The sequence below is a fragment of the Pyrus communis genome, chromosome 6 (assembly GCF_963583255.1).
Source record: "Pyrus communis chromosome 6, drPyrComm1.1, whole genome shotgun sequence".
In the NCBI taxonomy this organism is placed as follows: Eukaryota; Viridiplantae; Streptophyta; class Magnoliopsida; order Rosales; family Rosaceae; genus Pyrus; species Pyrus communis.
In genome coordinates this window covers 27,016,741-27,037,875 of record NC_084808.1, presented here as the reverse complement: position 1 = coordinate 27,037,875, position 21,135 = coordinate 27,016,741, and the positions used below count along the sequence as shown (strand labels likewise).

Here is a 21,135-nt window from a genome sequence, read left to right as displayed (position 1 = left end):
AGAGTAAGAGCACCTTCTTCCCTTTCAACAGGCACACCACAACCACCAATCTCGTCTTGGTTTTCTTTAGTTGCGGTGGGTTTTCTTTTTCTTTCTTTTTTTTTGGCTTTTTTTAGTTGTGCTTGACTCTTTGCGGATCCTCCCTTCCCTTCGTCTTGGTTCCTACATGGCCGTCACCCCAGTGGTTGCTAGCAAGAGTTCGGTGGCTGCTTCTCCCTGTTGGAGATTAGGTTTTTTCTGCATGTGGCGTGCCTTCTGTTTAAGGCCTTTGTCGGTGTGGGATTGGCCCTCCCACTGTTTTCTTTGGGCTGTTGTTTTAATGAATTTCAGTTTTTTTCCATAAAAAAAAAAAAAAAAAAAATGGTTTACTAATCCGCAACGAAAAGTTTGTATTATTAAATACAATATCAATATATAAAACATGGTCAAAAAGTAACACTACGTGATGATGGTCGAAATCTCTTTGATAATTGACTAACTCTGGCTTTGACTAGTATCAAAGTCAGAAACTGTGATCCAAACGAACCAAATTGCAAACGCTTTGCAACTCAAGTGATTACGAGCATAAAAATAAAGGTTCATACAAGTAAAGCCCAAATCTTGAAACGAAATAAACCCGTCAATTTTTACTGATTCATAAACATTCAAAATGGTACAATAATACACATGCGTGATCCTGCATGTAAAATTACATAGCAATACATATGGTTGCTGAATCTCCATTTATTCCACTGTTTTGGGAAACGGACTAAATCCGGTCCTGACCATTTTCTCCAGAGGCCAAAAGAGGGGATTTGGGAGGTTGTCCCACTCATACCACTCCCAACCATCGCACTTGTTTGGCTCCAGGTTTTGGGGCTCCTGATCTGGATCCGCCGCCACTCCGCGCATGAAAACCGTCACGTAATGCGACGGTTTCGGCGGCTCTAAGAACAAATTGTTCGTGACCGTCAGCAACTCCATCTTCTCCTTCTCAATGTCCAGCCCAGTTTCTTCATTCAGTTCTCTCGCCGCACACTCCTCAAAGCTCTCTCCTGCAAAAATTACAAAACGCGGCCGTGGAAATTTGAAAAATTGGAACTGATTCAACGAAATTAAGTAATTAATTTGGGATTAGGAAAGAAGGGGGGACAAAACCCATGTGAGAATTACCGAATTCGAGATGGCCGCCGGGAAGGGCGAAGGTAGAGTCGCCGACGGAGGAGCGGCGGCGTCCCAACAGCACCGTTTTGCCTCTCAGCAAAAACACCACCACCGCTACTCTAGGCTTCGCGGCGGCGGCTGTAGTCCCGTTTTCCATTTTGTTTCTGTTCTTGTACGCAACGCACCTGACCTGACGCCAGGACTCGACTCACTTTAAAAGCAAGGCTGATTCACTGTTTTGTGGTGGACCTTTCGGTCAAAACGCTGTTTAATGATGTCGTTTCGACCCCATTCTGTTTTAGGGCTTTCCCCCATGAGAAGAGATCTAGATCTTTTTCACCAAAACCACTGGATCAAATGATCCGAATCTTGAAAATTTCATCTAACGATAAAAATTATTATAGTTTTTAAGAAGTTAAAACAAATAAACCGTTGACTGAAATTTTAAATATATAGATCACTTAATTTGGTGGCCTTCATGAAAGAGATTCGAAAATGATCATTCTCTCCCGCCACAGATGCTGGGAGTTGACCGATTGATTGACGTTGAATCTCTTTTTGTTGAAACTTTAGGGTTTAGGATTTAAATACGCAGTTAGTCCATAACAACAACAAAAAATAAGTATTTATTGTGCATTTCGTCATGCTTGTGCTACACGCAAAAATGCTTTTGGACTTACCCAACCTCACTAACAAAGTTTAATTTCATTTTTAGAAAATTGTTCGAGAAAATTAGCATTCGGTCTTTTTTTTATTTGTAAGCAAAATGGAGATTTCATTTTCATACTTAATTGTACCAAGCTCGTTGTATGGCTTGATCTAAATAATGTTTAATGTAGAATAAAATGGTTCATGATCCATGACATGCTACATGTGTATTCATTTTTTTAATGTATTTATGAAGTTCAAATATTTTACATATGTTTTTAGAATAGTGTCCTTGATGTTATTGATGTTAAATATTAATTCTTATCCTAACACGTAAATTAACAGTAATGCATAACGGTCTGACTTATCAGTTATCGTGCTTCGCACTGAGACTTGTTGACTAATTAACTAATGGGTTTGGCAAACCTGGATCAACTTACCTAGTGGTTGAAGAAGACCAAATTACTAAAAAGAGCATGGTCAAGTACTTTTTGCTTGTTGGGCCTGTATCCCCAATTTACCCAAAAGAAGGAAAAACAATGCCCGTCCAAATAGTTGTCAGAGACAGTCGCTTTCTTCCTGCGGGTATTCAGCTTTGAATGTGGATCCTTCTCAGGTTCTTTTTGTGAAGATTTTGGAAATCTTCAATCATATATGTTCATCGTATATTATACGATAAATTTTCTTCAAGTATTGTTTATATTCAATTTTAAATAAAAAAATTTATAATAATTTTTTACTGCATAATATATGATAAACGATAAACAAATATGATTTGAAAATGTCTGAGATTCTCTGTCTTCAGCTTTGATCGAGAATGGTAGATGAAGCAAGATTTTGCCAAGTGGCTGCATCCAAAAGTAAATATCTAAAAAGTTGATCACATTTTTTTTGTTTTTGGCAGTTGAATGCAACTATGCAAGTGCATTATTGACCAAATATATCACGAGGACTAGCCCTTCGCGTCCTCTTTTAACCTACTTTGTCACACACTCAAGTCACAAACAATATTTGTGATAAAAAAAAAAGTAAAATAAAAGTCACAATCAATGTTTAAAATACTTACGAAATTATCGTTTCTTTTGTTGAAATACTTTAATGATTAAAGATCAATATAGAAATAAAAGGTGGAATGTAAACTTTATCCTATTTGATGAGATATGGAAAAATTAGGGAACATTGATGATATTTATCAATTCACAACAGAAATTTTGGTAAACTCATTACAGATTTCGAACTTTTAAAATTTTATTTTAGAAAATTTTCTTTAGTTTCTACTAAATCTGAATGAGTTGATATATTGCCTCATTGCAAATTTTCATAATTTGTCGAAAACAACCAGTATTTGATAACAACATCTATATTTTTATAAATTTACACATTGATATTTTCAACTACATAAATATTTTAGTTTAACATATTAATTTTAGTGTGAATTAGAGTTAATATAGGTGACAATAAACAACAAACAATAAAAATAAAAACCTTCCATCTCTAAATACACCATTTCTTTTCTAAATTTTTCTTTTTTCATTACTAATTTGTAAGCTACTATCTTTTAAGTAGAAAACAAAAAAGAAAGATTCTTTTCCTTTCAATTATCTCTCAAACTTGTTGATCAGGATAAGATCTGTGCTAGGAATATACCGGTATGATCCCACCAGTTTTTTATTATATTTATTTACTGTATTTATTTATTGAATTATTTATTCATTTTATGAATAAAACTAGATTTTGTCCAGTCACTTATTCTTAAGTGTAGTGATCTAATGTAATGGGAAGGAGACTAATTATATAGATCAAATTTTATAAATTATAGTTATTGATATTTGGCGTGTTAATGCGGGATTCATTCTTATCCCCATAGTCTTAAAGAAACACATACTTAAAGGAAGAAAGGCTGAAGAGACGAAAGACCAAGGCTCAACAAAATTGGGAAGGATGAGCCCGAGTGCTACATACAACCGCTCAACAGTTTGGTTTGTCTGTTACAATGAAACCAAGCGCTTCTCCATAAAGTGCTTTTCGACCAGCAGCTGCAAGTCGGTATTGACAACTTTATAGTACAAAGTCCCTAAGACATAGGGATATACCTATTCAGACATCAACTCTAGATCACGTGGCGGCTATCAAGGAGAACATAGAGACTGATATAGTAAGCGCTCTCATGGAGAACCAAGGGATATGCCTATGAAAGAACGTAGAGGCTGACACATTAAGCGATCGAGTGTGGATTCTCACCAACCTAGGGGTGAGCAAGGCGCTCAGTACACGCTGTCTCAAGAAAACATGCAAGTGGACTTGAATGAATGTCACTTCGTTGTCATGTGTCGATTAAAGAAATGAGGGATAGCTAGCAGATCAAGTCTGCGTATTCAGCACATTAAATGCAAAGGAAGTGGAAGACTCGAACTTAGAGACTTGGGGCTCAATTGAGGGCCTATATAAGGAGGATAAGTACTCCTTAGAAGAGGTCGAACTAGTTGAAAGAAAAAAGAAATTGTATTGAGCCAAGCACTATTTGTAAGCCTTTGTCAATATATTCGGATGTAGGCCAACTTTCAAGGATGAACGACTTAAATCTTGTTGTTTAGTTTTTATCATTTCAACCCCGAACCCATCAAGGGCCAACCACGCGACCATATAGGTCTTTGTTAGCCTCACTATATTTGACCGTTAACATAAATTATAATTTAAATATTAATTAATACACTTATTTTCTATTGGATAAAATCACACGCTTTTGTAAATTTGATCTAAAAAACTAATTTACCTAACATTTCTCGGCGGTCTAATGGTAGTTTTAATTTTGAATTATAAATGACTTGATGTAAATAATTGGTTCTATAAAAAATAAAAATAAAAATATCTCCCGAATTAGGTGGGCACGGAGCCACAGAGCTGCCCTTAAATTACGAGGAGAGTGCCACTTGGGAGCAAGCCTTGGCATTCCATTCGGTAAACGTGTGTCCGAATTTCACCCCAGAGTATCCGTAAGCAGATACTCTGTCCCTCCCTCTCTCTGTTTTCCTGCCACCACTACTACTTCTACCATTACCATCTTCCTCTCCTCCTCCTCTGCCCCTCCCGCTTCCACTTTCTCTCTCTAAAACACACACACACACAGAAACACTCTCATACACTTTTACAACCACACTTTCTCTCTCTAGAACTCCACTATCCCATTCTCTCTGTTGAACTCCATCCCCTTTAACAATGACGGACACGACGGACGACATAGCGGAGGAAATCTCCTTCCAGAGCTTCGAAGACGACTGCAGAATGCTCGGAAGCCTTCTGCAGGAGGTGTTGCAGCGAGAGGTCCGAAGCCAAATCATGGAGAAAGTCGAAAGGACCCGAATCCTCGCTCAGGTAATTCACACTCCCTGTCTCTCTCCTTCCCTTTGCATTTCGAAACTTCCTAAACCTTGTTTGGTTGCCGAGAAGAACAGAGAAAACTAAAGAAAGCAAAAAATGGCGATGAGAGTATTGTGTTTCGACAACCTTCCTTGCATTTCCTGGCTTTTCTTAGCAACCAAACAGAGGCTTAAATCGGGCTTTTTTTGCTTGTTTGAATGTGTGCGTGTGTGTTTTCAGAGTGCTTGTACCATGAGGAATGCGGGGATAGAGGACGTTGCGGAGGTGCTGGAGAAGCAACTGGCGTCAGAAATATCAAAGATGAGCTTGGAGGAGGCCTTGATCCTCGCTCGTACTTTCAGCCACTACCTTAATTTGATGGGCATTGCCGAAACCCATCACAGGTAATCTCTTCGCCTACTCGAAATCCGCGGTTTTGTTTAGAAAGTTGAGGTTCCACTGTATAACCATATAACAATACGGGGAGTAGCCTAGTTACTTATAACTACATGCAAGTTTCATTCTTTTCCAGTTGTGGCAATGAAATAGGAAAATTAAGAGAATGTTGACTTGGAGAAAAGACAACTATTTAAATTTCTTGTATCTTTGAGTTTTATAAGCTTTATGGTTATTATTATTGAAATTTTGTTTCTTTGTGTAGGGTTCGCAAGCAGCGGAATGACTCGAATGAGGCATCTCTATCGAAATCTTGTGACGATGTTTTTAATCAGCTTGTTCATAGCGGTGTTTCCCCAGACGACCTTTATAATACTGTTTGCAAGCAGGTTTCTTCTTGTTTCCTTTGCTTCTAGCTTCTTTTCATCTCGGTTTGTATGCCTTGGTTGAGAAGTAAAGAGTATATATTGCTCAATTGGGTCTCTGAGTATACGTTGAACTCGCTCGATTAAGGCATAGTCCTGTATTAATCTTCCTTGCGTGTGCATTTTAAATGTTTTTGTGGTAAAGAGTTATCAGTCTATTTATTCTCAATCTCAAACATTTTCTTGCTGCAGGAGGTTGAAATTGTTCTTACCGCACATCCTACACAAATTAATCGTCGCACCTTACAATACAAACATATAAGAATTGCTGTAAGTTGTTTGCGGCTTTTCATTAATCTTAAACATGTTGAACATTTATTTTGATTTATGATATATATTTTCCTGCAGCATCTTTTAGACTACAAGCACCGACCTGATCTTGGCGATGAAGACAAAGAAATGCTGATTGAAGATCTGGTATTGTTTTTCCAGCCTAATTCCTTTATTCTAAAAGGCAAAGAAATGTCATATTTCTAATTTTCTGTTTGGCTAATGTATCTTGCTTTTGAAGGTAAGAGAAATAACTTCAATATGGCAAACAGATGAGCTTAGGCGCCATAAACCTACGCCGGTTGATGAAGCTAGGGCAGGTAAAATAGTTGAATATTAGATTTGTATTTACTACCTAACGGTATTCAAGTTCTTTGGTTCTTAACAGAAAGAGTTGCATACATCATACTGCAGGTTTGAACATTGTGGAGCAATCCCTTTGGAAAGCTGTACCTCATTATCTACGTCGAGTCAGCAATGCTTTGAAGAAGGTTCGTCTTCAATTTCTGTTCTAGTTTCTTTTTGTGCATACACTCTCTTCTGTCTTTCTGAATTTTATCTCAAGATTTTCTTTCTCTGATATATTTGTCAGCATACCGGAAAACCACTTCCATTAACTTGCACACCTATCAAATTTGGGTCTTGGATGGGGGGTGACAGAGATGGAAATCCCAATGTAACAGCAAAGGTAATTCTAGTTCCGAATGTTTTCTGATTTGTAAATTTTCTGCAACTTGTATTATTTGTTCCTTTGAAGTCAAGACGAGTCTATTCTGTCAATAAATACGTCATTCCTATGAAAATTTTGTAAGGTAGCGCAATTTTTTCTTTTATAATTGTTTGTGTAGTGTTATGTTATTTTTCGTTTAGGAGGATGACAATTGATCTGCTCACTCTTTTTATTGTCAGGTCACAAAAGATGTCTCACTTTTATCTAAGTGGATGGCTATTGATCTCTACATTCGAGAAATTGATAACCTCAAATTTGAGCTATCCATGAACCGTTGCAGTGATCGTCTGTCAAGGCTGGCAGAAGAAATTCTAGAGCAAGGTTTGGCATGTTGCAGTTCTTTTGCATTGATATATTGACTGCTTACCAGATTACGTCAATAATTCTATTCTCTTGCGGTTACAATAAGATTTCAATTACCTGAGCGTTAGCTTGAGAGGAGGGGGGTAACAGTGTTGCCCTATTGAGTTAGTTTGATGTTCTGATCAACAATTGTAAATCTCTGTCACGCAGAAGGAAAAATGTTGCGAGACACTGATATGCCATTAAACGCTTACTTTAGTTTCACTATGTCAGGGATAGACTGCACGGTTACTCACTTGAGAGTAATTAAATTGATGAATTGTAATCTTTTCTCTTTTGTTTACAATACTCTGTATGTAGCATAGCCTATATGTAATCTGGCCTGCTTATCCCAAGCCTTCTAATTTGAAATTATGTACTGCCTACTAGTCATCTCCATTGGAATGCTTGAGGATTCATTATCTTTTTTTTATTTATACATATATATGTTCACAATACTTGTGATTCACTTTGAACTATTAAGGCAATCAAATTTCTCTCCAGAAACTTCATCCGAGGATCGCCATGAGAATCGGCATCAGTACTGTGGTAGACATCAGTCAAAGCAACAAGGTGCGGCTCTTCCATCACAACTTCCAGCCAGAGCTGATCAACCCTCGTGCACAGGTGACATCTAATTATCCTCTTAAAACTGCAATTGTTTAGTTCTGCATCATACAATAAATCATGCATGTGGGAACCCACATCAATTCCCAAAGTAATACTTCATCGTTGCAGTGCTTATGAAAATGATCCCACTGGAGTTTAATTCATTATCAAGTGTGGAGGGAATCGAATTTTGACAAAACATTATTTAGTGTCTGTAATATAGCAAGCTAACTTTTTCCTCTCACCTATATTTCATACTACTGATTCTTGCGTTTTCCTTGATGTAGACTGCATTCCCCGAATTGAAATTCCGAGGGCTAATTACCCGCTGAACCATCAGGTGAAGAAGTTCTATGATGCTGGCATTTGAGTCTAGCATCGGTTTTGATTCTTACATGGTTTGTGGTTACTTATAAATAGTCTCTTTGTTTTAACTTTTATATCACTCTTATGACAGGACGGTCAGGACTCTCCAAAGTCAAATCCTTCATCCCAGAATCCTTTTCGCAATGGGCATACGATACCAAATGGATCTTCAGGGTCTCCCTCTTCTAATTCAAGTCGACTGCTTAACCAAAGGAAAATGTTTGCAGAGTCCCAGATTGGAAGGTCTAGTTTCCAAAAGCTTTTAGAGCCAAGGCCTCCTCAGAGATCTGGAATTGCTCCGTATAGAGTGGTTCTTGGTAATGTAAAGGATAAGGTATTGTTTATGAACTCATTCTTCAATTATGTCAAGTATGTCGTCGTTGTCTGCATAGAGAAGTTTCTATTTATATTCCTGTGCTGTTGGTTTAGGCTTTATTCAAAAGGATTGACTATTGGGTCATTGTATGTTCTGGCGATTACTAATGCTTGTATTTGTTCCGCGGGTTCAGCTTATGAAGACACGAACACGTTTGGAGCTTCTTCTTGAAAATCTTCCTTGTGACTATGACCCATGGGATTACTATGACACTTCAGATCAACTTTTAGAACCGCTGCTCCTATGCTATGAGTCTTTGGTAATCTCTCCTTAACTCATCCCTCCTCCCCTTCTCTACTACTATCTTGTGCACCTGCGTCACACACAATTGCAGAACATTTGTACAAACTTCTATCTAATATTGACAACCGTCATTTTTTTTTTTTGCAGCAAGCATGTGGATCTGGGGTGCTAGCTGACGGTCGGCTTGCTGATCTGATCCGGAGAGTTGCTACCTTTGGGATGGTACTAATGAAGCTCGACTTGCGTCAGGTGTGCTTATTTTGGCATATAATTTTTATCTTGCTCTGGTAACATATTTTAACTGAAGATTTAAACGAGACAGGAATCTGGTAGGCATGCTGAAACACTTGATGCTGTTACCAAATATTTGGATATGGATACATACAGTGAGTGGGATGAAGAAAAGAAACTCAAATTTCTTACTAAAGAGCTCAAAGGGAAGAGACCACTGGTTCCAAAAAGCATGGAGGTAAGGTTCTTAGCATCAGGATAACTGTGCTAACATAATTCAGAATTACTAACCTAATTACTTCAATCGAAAATTTCATTCCAAGGGTTTTGGGGATGTTGAAAATGTATACTTCGAACAATGGTGATGCAGGTCTTGAACATGAACCTTTGTATTATCAGCACCAAGGCTCTAATTTACACTCTTTACCTGTCAATTTGCCGAGCTCGTGCTTCACTGTGAGACTTATGCCTTTTCTCATTAAAATCTTTTCAGGTTGGTTCTGATGTTAAGGAAGTACTTGATACCTTCCGCATTGCTGCTGAGCTGGGGAGCGATTCCCTTGGAGCCTATGTGATTTCTATGGCGTCAAACGTATGTCATACCACTTATATACCATATTCATATTGAAGTTGTGCACTATAAAGCAGAATTTGTGCACATTAAAATTAAGAGATTTTTTCTTTCCAAGATTAGTGTTTCCATAAATGTGTTTGAGTGATAAAATTGACATCAATGTTGCCATTCAATTCATAACTGGCAGGCAAGTGATGTTCTCGCAGTCGAGCTGTTGCAGAAAGATGCACGACTTGCTGTCAGTGGGGGGCTAGGAAGGCCGTGTCCTGGTGGAACGTAAGTTTGCACACCTCTATGTCGATATTGCTAGATTACTTAAGCAGTTTATTTACCATCTTAAACTTTTATGAGTAAGAACATTGTCTTAATGTATAGGGTAATAATTGATTTGTATCCTTTAAGTTGTTCCTGGAATGCCCTTCCTACTGCATAAATTGCACTTAGAATGAATATGACAACTGGATTTCATGCATCTTGGTATAGGCTGCGGGTGGTTCCTTTGTTTGAAACTGTGAAGGACTTGAGAGAAGCTGGCTCGGCGATCAGAAAATTATTATCCATTGATTGGTACCGGGATCACATAATCAAGAACCATAATGGCCTTCAAGAGGTAATTATCTCAGCAGTTTTGAATAAACTTTGGTAGGGTCCCATGAATCCCGTGGAGCTTACAAAGTTATACTGAGCAGGTGATGGTTGGATATTCCGATTCTGGTAAAGATGCTGGGCGTTTTACTGCAGCATGGGAACTTTACAAAGCCCAAGAGGATGTTGTGGCAGCATGTAAGGAATTCGGTATTAAGGTTACCCTGTTCCACGGGCGAGGAGGAAGTATTGGTCGTGGAGGTGGCCCTACATATCTTGCCATTCAATCCCAACCGCCTGGTTCTGTAATGGTAAGTTTTCTTGTTCTTTCATTCATTAGTCTGCTGTATCTTGATTGCATTCTAGCTTTAAAATGTTTGAAGGGATAAATGCTCGATCATGATCTGCATTGAATAAAGACTTACCCCAATCTGCAACCTACTTCAGTTCACGCTTCTACTTATGTTTGGAACCTAGACACTGTCGATAACTTGATATCTTCATGTACCCAACTAAATCTGTCTATGTTTGATTCTGTAGTGTACATTCTTTCCGCGGTTCCGGAATTTGTGTAACCTTATGCCTGATGGCTAAATAAATACACAAACCTTTGTAGTTTCTACTTAATGATGTTTAACCTACAATGGTTTCTAAAATTTCCAGGGTACCCTACGGTCAACTGAGCAAGGAGAGATGGTTGAGGCAAAATTTGGGCTGCCACAAACTGCTGTCAGGCAGCTAGAAATATACACAACAGCTGTGCTGCTTGCAACCATACGCCCTCCACACTCACCTCGTGAAGAAAAGTGGCGTAACCTCATGGAGGAAATCTCAAAAATCAGTTGCCAGAACTACCGGAGCGTAGTCTATGAAAATCCAGAATTCCTTGCCTACTTCCATGAGGCTACACCTCAGGCTGAGCTTGGCTTCCTCAACATAGGAAGCCGCCCCACAAGAAGAAAGAGCTCCACAGGAATCGGACATCTTCGTGCAATTCCATGGGTGTTTGCATGGACCCAAACCAGATTTGTTCTTCCGTCATGGCTCGGAGTTGGAGCAGGTTTAAGGGGGGTTTGCGAGAAGGGACACACCGAAGACTTAAAAGCCATGTACAAAGAATGGCCTTTCTTTCAATGTACCCTTGACCTTATAGAGATGATTTTGGGGAAGGCAGACGCTCCAATAGCCAAACACTACGATGAAGTCCTTGTCTCAGAAAGCAGGCGACATCTTGGTTCTGAGCTGCGAAAGGAGCTCTTGACGACAGAGAAATATGTATTGGTGGTCAGCGGGCACGAGAAACTATCTGAGAATAATCGGAGCTTGAGGAAGCTGATTGAAAGCAGGCTCCCCTTTCTCAATCCCATGAACATGTTGCAGGTTGAGGTACTCAAGAGACTGAGATGCGATGACGATAACAATAAACTCAGGGATGCATTGCTCATCACAATAAATGGGATCGCCGCAGGGATGAGAAACACAGGCTGAGTGAAGCCATTGAATGTAGCTTATTTTACTGAACATTTCCACATTTTCTGTTTTTCAGTCTTGCTTTATCACAAGGGTTGTAATTCGGAGGCTAAGTCCGTGAGAAACGTTCTATGCATCGATCAGACAGTTTCATGGACATATTATACAGATAGTTCTACTGCAATGGCGAAATGCTGAAATGTTTTCTTTTATTTGCACCTGGATACGCCTACAATATTTTCTTTTCATTTTCTCACGGTAGCTAAAACATGAAAAACAAGTCTAGAACAAAGTTTTCTTTGAGAACTAAAGGCCCCAAACTTCTTAATTTTGCTTGAATGATATGTATCATTCAATGCTATGAAAAAAAAAACAGTTGTGATTGAACATAAAATATTTAACAATTTTTAAAAACAAATCTAACGGTTGAACACTCATTTCATTGAAACCAAATACCAAACTTCCAAACAAAGTCCAGCTCGAGACTGAAGCCAATTCAATAGTAACCACAGCCCTATTACCATCATGGGCCATTTTCAAAATAAAAATAAAAAGAAAGAAAAAGACAATTAAAGTCTATATTACGAATTAAATCTAAGATTTACCATTCTCGCAAATGTGGTTAGACTAGTTGATCAGGATAATGTGCATGTCTCCTTGATTCTGGATTCGACTCCCCCTCCCCGTAAATTAGTGTAATTGGAACATCGTTGTGTCGGAAGAAAGAAAAAGATTTACCATTCTCACCCCACCCCATCTAATAGCACTTGAGCAAAAGCTTTGTTAAATCCTAGTGAATTTCATAATGGAAGCCATTGGAGCTATGTTGTCTCATTGTGGTTATTGTGGTTACTGGTGATCAGATTTTATTAAACAAAATAAAAGGCCAGTACAAACACAGAGAAAGCAGCCTGCCAATTATGTTTACTTGAGTTACAATCTTCTCTGGAAAGTAGACTTTCTGTACTGTCCACTAAAATTAGAACCTGATTTCCAAAATCCACAAGCTCTTGTCCTCTTCACAAACTTTTCTTTTAAATTTACAAGATGCTAAATGTTGCTTAAAGAAGATACCATGCCTGCAGCTGTGGAAGTGATTTCAATCAACACCTCCAAAAAAACAAAATCTAGTTGAAGCTTCCTGGAGCAACCACAAATTCTTTCTTTTTCGACGTCGATATAGTAGTGCTTTACACCCAATTTTGAATCTAAACTGCTGGTATCAGCCCTAGTAGTGCCACAATTATACAGCATTGCACCAGCCTGTTTTGTATTATGCATTTTTTTAGTGGGAAGTCATTTCATTTCTTTCTTTCTTGGATTCTGACTTCCATTATAAATGTCACCAAGCCACACAATTAGATTCAAACTTTTACGTGCAACTGTATGATTGAAGATGTTCATCACATACACAGCTGGTGCCGTGCGACCCGGCCTAACTAAATTTTTTTATAACTAAGGCTAGCTAGGTAGGGTTCCATTTTGTTTTGATGCTTCTAGCTAACATGATCCAGACTCACGAAAAATAGGATAGAATTTTGAGGAATCTGTTCTTTTGATGAGCACAATTTCTTCATTTGGAAAGCTACTAAATGCGAACCAGCTGCTAGCCATGACCAAAGTGGAACTCAATCACTAAAGCGACTTGTGAGAATGTTGTGTCAAATTAAGCTTACAGGTCGGTTTTTCTGCTAACAGTAAGCTATAGGTGTTAAATTCTCAGGTAGCATCTGAAATAAAACAAGTGGTGTGTTTGCATTATTTCAGTACTTTCCGTGATCGGACAGCTTTAGGTCCATGCCTGGGATTTGATTTCCCATACAGAATCCTAGGTCATCATGATCTAGAAGCATGACACAACGTAATATAATAACAGAGAAACTAAACCAAATACCCTAAGTTAGAATCTATTAGCAAACTGAAATAATTCAGGGAATAAGAAAATCTCAAATTTATTGATGGATCAAGAGATAACAACCCTATCGCCCTAGATCACTTGCTCTAGACTTTGTAGAAGTACAAATAAGAAACGATTAAAGAAATAGAAAAATATCGAAAATATCTTATACTCTTAAAAATTCCATTTTGGATAGTAAACAACGGAATTCGATCAAAATGCTCATACATCTAAGTAAAGCGTCGAGCTTTGTTCCTGACGTCGTCGTATTCTACATAACAGTGTGTTAAGGGCCCAAATCAGACACCGGAGCTTAAGTATGCAATGCTTGAATCTTACGACCGATCGTACGTCTTTCCAACCGTCCATCAATCTAGACCCGTCTTTGAGATTTCGGAGCCCTGTGTGGAATTCATAAAGGCCCTTCTTAAAACAGTCTTTTAAAAAAATTGAACAATGCTTTGATGCTAAAAAGTAGTAAGTAAAACTAAAACAAACTTTAAAACTCACAATAATTGTCAGTTTCTATATATCATTAAATGCATAAAAGGCTACAAAAAACAACCCTATTGCAAAATAATCAACCATCAGTTTAATCTTAAGAAACCAAATGAACAAGAGCTTCAAAAAGTCCAGCATTGAAATTTCACTTAAAGATGATTCTTCGTGCATACTTTGCTGCAAAATCATCAATTAAACTTCATAATCAATTTTGTCCCAAACACACTTTCAATGGATGTCAAAACAAGCCCATTTAACCCTTCCGGCAACATGTTTGATTGTACGTATGATTTGTAATTGTTGTAGGATCCACTTAATTATTATTAATTTGCTAAAAAAAATTAAGAAAAGTGGAAATGTTTTTTTTTTTTGTTTATTTCAAAGAAAGTAGAAAAGAGGAAAAGAGACAATTATAGGTCCCACTTGAATTTTAATCAGTCACATTTGGATATAATAACGCTATATGTTAGATTAGCAAAATTTTTGGACTCCTTTGATTTTGGAATTCTGTGCAATCGAACATTTCGCTTTTTCTCAAAGCCGTCACTGCTTCAATCATTTTAGCCATATGTTCTAGATCATTGCACCGGCTACTTTAGTACAATCTTGCATGCTTCCGTGCTTTATATTATCCCCCTCAATAATGCAATGCAATGCGGTCCAAACTCCAAAGAGTTCTAACTGGGGTTTCAGCCCTTTCCAATGACATAGAAACTTTCAATCCAGGAGCACCACTATTATTCCTCAAAGCTGCAGCATTGACCGTTAGGGACTACTATTACTAAATAATCAACAAATTTTCCACTACTAGATTAAAGGTTGGTTGCATTGTTTTGAAAAAAAAAACTGATTATGCTGTGTTGTAAGAATAAGCTTATTTTTTATACTTCATATTTTCATGGGTGAAAATAAGTTGTTTTAAAATGTTTACCAAACATTTTTTTGAGCTTAATTTTTTTTATACCCACCTTTTATAAAAACACCTTAATATCAAACTAGTACTAATTCTATCAAATGCCATTTTGAACATGGAGCCAGCGATCGAAAGGCTTTGACAGAAGTCAAATAAATGTTTTTTTTTCCTTCCGAGTGAAGGCAAACATGCCTACGACTACAAGTAAAAAAAATCTGCAGCCCTGTCAAATTCAGATTTAGAGGGGCCGGCCATATATAATTATTAAAAAATGTTTGAAATTTCAAACCCAGTGTTTTCAACATGGTTATGCTGCCGTACGAAACGCAAGTTGTGTATGGAATTGACACTGATGGGGATGGAGCCTTTGGTTTTAGGTCTAAATTCTATGCGAGTGACATCCGTGTCAACCTTGAATATCCACTTCTCCCCATTAACACAGTGTGTGTTTTTGTTTTAAACTTAGATTCCAGACAGTGATCGATATATATTTTGTTGGATGGCCACCAAGTCCATTAATATATTTCATCATTAATTCATGTATGACAAATGCCGAACGTGTTAAAAAAAATATAAAGATTATATCAAAAGATTGATAACCTAAAATATAATATATAATGAATTGTTCTACTTCTATTATCACCAAGACTTTTTGTGAGAAACAAAACCCCGACACTTGTCGCGTTATGCAGATGATAAGATACAATTTAAAAGACAATATATGTGTGGTTAAAAATCCTTGATAGTGCATCCTAGCATCAATTGAGACACCCCTTTATGTTCAATAATATATACGTGGTAGATTAATCATTGCCTTGATACATCAGTTGAGATAAGAAAAATCTAAATCACTGCAGTGGCCTTGGCTAGCTAGCTTAGGCCATCTCCCGAGGGCTCGTTTTAGCCCTCTAGCCATCCAAGATATTAATATTTTAATGAACAGTACATGATCATATTTGTCTCCGTCTCCAACCGAGGGCCATAAGGCTTGCTTTAGCCTTATCACAAAAAACCGTCTCCAACCGAGAGCTAAAGGGCCAACCATAATTTATTATTTAAATTTAAAAACTACAACAACTTAAATTTAAAAACAACTTAAATTTAAAAACGAAAACTTATATTTAAATTTTCTTTAAGCAATCCTGTCGGTTATAACCGACAGGGTTGCTATGAATTTATGGCCAGCCCTGGCTGGCTGGCTACTTGTGGCGCTTGTGGCCAGCCCTTTGGCCCCTTCAGATTCTGTGGGGCCTACGAGCCCTCAGTTGGAGATGATTTTCGGCCCTCTGGCTCTCTGGATCCTTCGGTTGGAAATGGCTTTAGGGCACAGAAACCACCTGAGTCAATGGTGTAATACATACGGTAATGAAATTATGTTTGCTGAAATACATATTCTTCCTTCAATGTTCTGATTGAATTTTACTGTTACTATTTTTTTTTCTCTTTTCTTTTTGTTGCCTTTTAATCCAACATCGATTCTTAGTTAATGGTGCTACGTAAATAAGAATCTAATAATTAGCAAATGTTGATATGGCGGTATATATTTTATTCGATCGAGATTTTCTGTCTTGTTTGTGCGCTTGACTAATTAAAATTTAATATTTGATGCACTGTGGTGAGCATGATAAGGCAAATTCTGTTGGTCAAACCGGCCACCAAAAGTACCACTCATATAACCTCAACGATGAACAAGAAAGAAGGAATTACACAGAGCCATGGATATTTGGAAACTGAGAATATGTGATATAATGGACATGATGAGATTAATGGGCTTAATGTTTTGGCAATGACTAAGCAGTGGTTAATGTCCAACTTAATCCATTAATTTTCACTTTGCATTTTACTATTTTAAATGCACGATAATTAACAATAATCAACAGCAACACCTGTCACCGGCCACCTGTGACATCCCACATCGTCCAGGGGAGTGATCCTTATATGTATATTCTCATCCCTACCTAGCACGAGGCCTTTTGGGAGCTCACTGGCTTCGGGTTCCGTAGGAACTCTAAAGTTAAGCGAGAAGGGGGCTAGAGCAATCCCGTGATGGATGACCCACTGGGAAGTTGCTCGTGAGTTCCCAAAAACAAAACCGTGAGGGCGTGGTCGGGGCCCAAAGTGGACAATATCGTGCTACAGTGGTGGAGCGAGCCCGGGAAGTGGTCCCGCCCGGGCCGGGATGTGACAATTTGGTATTAGAGCCTAACCCTGATCGCATGTGTGCCGATGAGGACGTCGGGCCCCTAAGGGGGGTGGATTGTGACATCCCACATCGCCCAGGGGAGTGATCCTTATATGTATATTCTCATTCCTACCTAGCATGAGGCATTTTGGGAGCTCACTGGCTTCGGGTTCCGTAGGAACTCCGAAGTTACGCAAGAAGAGGGTTAGAGCAATCCCATGATGGGTGACCCACTGGGAAGTTGCTCGTGAGTTCCCAAAAATAAAACCGTGAGGATGTGATCGGGGCTCAAAACGGACAATATCGTGCTACGGTGGTGAAGCGGGCCGGGGAAGTGGTCCCGCCCGGGCCGGGATGTGACACCACCGGCCACCTTATCTCGCAGTAAAATTAAGAAACTGCAGTTTTCTAATTTCTAAAGCAACTGCAATCATCACCATACACGTACATATATAGTACTGAGTGTGCTCTTCTTCTCTTATTTGTTTAATCCAAACTGTAAACAGAGAATAATTAAAATAATTAAAGCACCATTAAGCATCGAGGATATGTACATAGATTATAATTAAAAAACAATTGTAAAGCGGCTAAACTGTATAAGTGCCATAACTCTAGAGAGGATACACACTGTTTTGGTGACGTTGTAGTATTATATTTCTTAGATCCCGAGACTGTACATTTAGGCTTCGCTCATTTACTCGCATTTCGTTTAATCGTCACTATATAATAATCTAAAGATTTATGGTGTGACACATCACTTATAACTAAATTTAATTTTAATTATTTGAAACTTTAAAAATTAAATTAAATTTCAAACATAAGTTAACTCAATTTTCCGTTATGATTTACAATTCTTGGTTAGTTTTCCCGTCTTTGCCTCATCATCAGTAGCTATTGGGTATTTTTCTTTAAATATGAGAATAAAATCAATTAATCGAGTTAGTAAGCTCTAAATTAGAAAGCAGCCAATATTTCAAGAACCTAATAATTTGTCCAATCTTATAAACAAAATCAGAATGCCCCTCCTCATCATCATCCGCAACATATGTTTGCCACAAAAGCATCACAGGGAATTCGAAATTTAATCGACTTTGCCAGCTGGGCCACATAATGAGAGAAGATTATCAAAGTAGAACTAATGCATAAAATGCTTTTGGTAAGAAGTTGAAGTAGGGGGAGTCGTTGACATCGAATCCAATCTCCCCATCAAGCCAAAATGGAATAGGGTCTGCTTCAATATACTTGAATTACAAACAGCAAAAAGGGTTAACTTCTGTTTGCAATTTCTTTCTAAAATTTTGAAAACTTAATTGTAGTTAAAATTAAACTTAATTATAGGTGATGTGCCGTGCCCTAAATCGTTAAATTATTATAATAATGTAAATTTAACAAAATGCTAGTAACTACATAAAGTCTAAATGTAGAGATTGATATCTTATATTTTTCTAGCTGGATATATACGTTTGGTAACATTCGTTTGGTTGTGCCTGAAAAGCTGCACCATATTAGACAATATTCTGGTTGTCACATCCCGGTCCGGACCCCATCACATCCCAGGCCTGATTATGCCGTAGCACAATATTGTTCGCTTTGGGTCCCGACCATGCTCTCACAGTTTTGTCTATGGGAACTCAGATGAGAACTTCCTAGTGGATCACGCATCATGGGATTGCTCTCGCGCTCTACTCGCTTAACTTCAGAGTTCTGATGAACTCCGAAGCTAGTGAGCTCCCAAAAGACCTCGTGCTAGGTAGAGATAGGAATATACATATAAGGTTTACAAGATCCACTCCCCTGAATGATGTGGGATGTTACACTGGTGGACTAAGGACAACCATCAATTTCACCGTATAAATTTAGCCTACCACCAGCTTAATTAGGGAGTTCACTGAATACGCACTTTTATATATTACATAATATCACTATTCTTTTATTCGGACGTCCAAATTATTACATAGGTCTTGTTTGTAAATTCTTATGAAAATGTAGTCATTTGATCGTGTTTGACAAAAAAAAAAAATAAAAGTGCTTTTGGATCATAGCATTCTAGAGAAGCACCTACCAACTGCTTCTTGAGGAATCACTTCCAAGTGTAGGACTTGAATTTTTAATAAAAAAAATTCAATGTGTTTATGATGAAAACACTTTAATTAAAGTGCTTACAAGTAGAAATATTTTCTATAAAAGCAATTTCAAATGAGCCCGACGTTGCGGATGCATTTCATGTATCGCTAAATGCATATACAATATTCAACCAAACCAATTGAACTCTATAGCAATACAACATTAAAGTTAAGACAATCATTGGTCCTGAAACTTAAGCTCCTATCATTGGTCCCAAAACTTAAGATCCTTAAAAAGAATGTGAGAAATGAGGACTGAACCTAACACCTTATGCAAACCTCTGATGACCATATGCTACTGACTCTAAAAGAACAGAGCCATATTTAGGGAATGATCAGTCCCCAACGTTAAAATCTCATAATCCGGCCAACCGAACCATAGGCGGAGCCATGGAAGGACTAGGATGATCCCATGACCATCCTGATATTTTTTTACATAGAAAAATCTAGTACTATACTTATGATTTTCAAGGTTTTTTCATAGGCTCAGAGCCCCAATCCAACGTTTTTACTCTAATTTCTTTCATTGGGTTTGATTTGAGGTTGGTGACTCCTATGGAGTTCAGGCAATTCGTTGCTTGTGAGCTTTGAGAAGGACTTTGGTCTGGGAATCAGTAGAGGGAGGACGTCAAAGAGGCTTGGGGTTTAGGTTTAAGGAAGAGGATGATAAGATGGACGCCATACCAGACCTAAACGATGTTGGTAGGTTGCTCACCACATGGTAGATTAATTTTTGTAAGATTCAGTGAGCATTTCGGATTTCGACATTTGGGCCTCTCCTAGACCAAAATTCTAGCTCCGCCACTGAACCAAACCGTGTAATTATTTGATAATAAATAAGATATGAAAGGAAAAATTGACGTGCGACAAGAACCCTAATGGACAATCGATTAAACTTGGAGATAAACAAGGAACCAATTGGGAATATATATTGAGGTTAACTTCCGTGCTCTTTGGTACATGCAGCAGAATTCTACAACAAAGATAAGAAGGCACTAATCGAAATGTTTGTAGATGTCATACTCAACTTGATAGGGTGGAATGCTTCCCTTTAGTATAGCATGCATGCAGTGACCCATAATATTAATTTAACTTTCCATACCCATATGCATTTACTCATTTGATATCGATGAGGTTTTCAGTGGAAGCAAAAGAGCATAATATAAGAAGCAATGCACAGGCAATGTAGGGGGCCTGCCGCCTGCATCCTGTGCTTCTTATTAATGTGTCCCTAAAGCTGTCTGGACAAGATGATCGATTTGCTCTTATCTGGTATGCGCATGTCCCCAGTGTTCAACCACTTCTGTATGCCTTTCATTTCGACAAATTAATTTGGGAAAGCTCATAGGGTTAAGGTACAATATTGTTACATATAATTGGTCACACACATTCATCGATCATAGAAAAAGAACAAAAAATATCGGTGGCATGAGAGAATATATATGACAAAATAGATCTTAGCTAGCTAGCTTGCATGGTTGATATTTTGTAAAATAACTTGCTCATTTATTGCACTGAATTGTCACAATGCATAAGTACTAAGCAGTGCGGATGTAGCCTTGTCATTTGCTTCATGCATGCAACTAATTTCCTTGAGTCAAATCATATGTTTAGACTTGGAACAATATATTACGTTTTAGATACTCTTCACTTTCCCCACTTTCTCCTTCCAAATGGACTGACCGATGATTCGTGCATGATCCTAATAAGATTACTAACATGATTCCGTATACGCTTGCAATAATATCTAATTC

General features: G+C 38.0%; 2 protein-coding genes across 2 annotated transcripts; one reads left to right on the top strand and one right to left on the bottom strand.

The window, feature by feature from the left end:
- Positions 1-600: 600 nt before the first annotated feature.
- On the bottom strand, positions 601-1,346 carry LOC137737431 (nudix hydrolase 1-like). The gene is made up of 2 exons (XM_068476896.1): positions 1,153-1,346; positions 601-1,034 (listed from the first exon to the last, which is right to left on the bottom strand). The coding sequence occupies exons 1-2, from the start codon at positions 1,298-1,300 to the stop codon at positions 724-726; spliced, it is 459 nt and encodes a 152-aa protein (XP_068332997.1). The 5' UTR covers positions 1,301-1,346; the 3' UTR covers positions 601-723.
- A 3,581-nt stretch (positions 1,347-4,927) lies between these two features.
- Positions 4,928-11,949, top strand: LOC137738131 (phosphoenolpyruvate carboxylase 4-like). Its single transcript, XM_068477757.1, has 20 exons — positions 4,928-5,163; positions 5,389-5,552; positions 5,810-5,933; positions 6,162-6,239; positions 6,318-6,386; positions 6,481-6,559; positions 6,654-6,730; positions 6,832-6,927; positions 7,149-7,290; positions 7,816-7,938; positions 8,208-8,260; positions 8,378-8,620; positions 8,796-8,921; positions 9,053-9,154; positions 9,228-9,374; positions 9,630-9,728; positions 9,898-9,986; positions 10,194-10,320; positions 10,400-10,606; positions 10,959-11,949. Exons 1-20 carry the CDS (start codon positions 5,008-5,010, stop codon positions 11,781-11,783), a joined length of 3,126 nt encoding a protein of 1,041 aa, XP_068333858.1. The 5' UTR covers positions 4,928-5,007; the 3' UTR covers positions 11,784-11,949.
- The last annotated feature ends 9,186 nt before the right edge of the window (positions 11,950-21,135 follow it).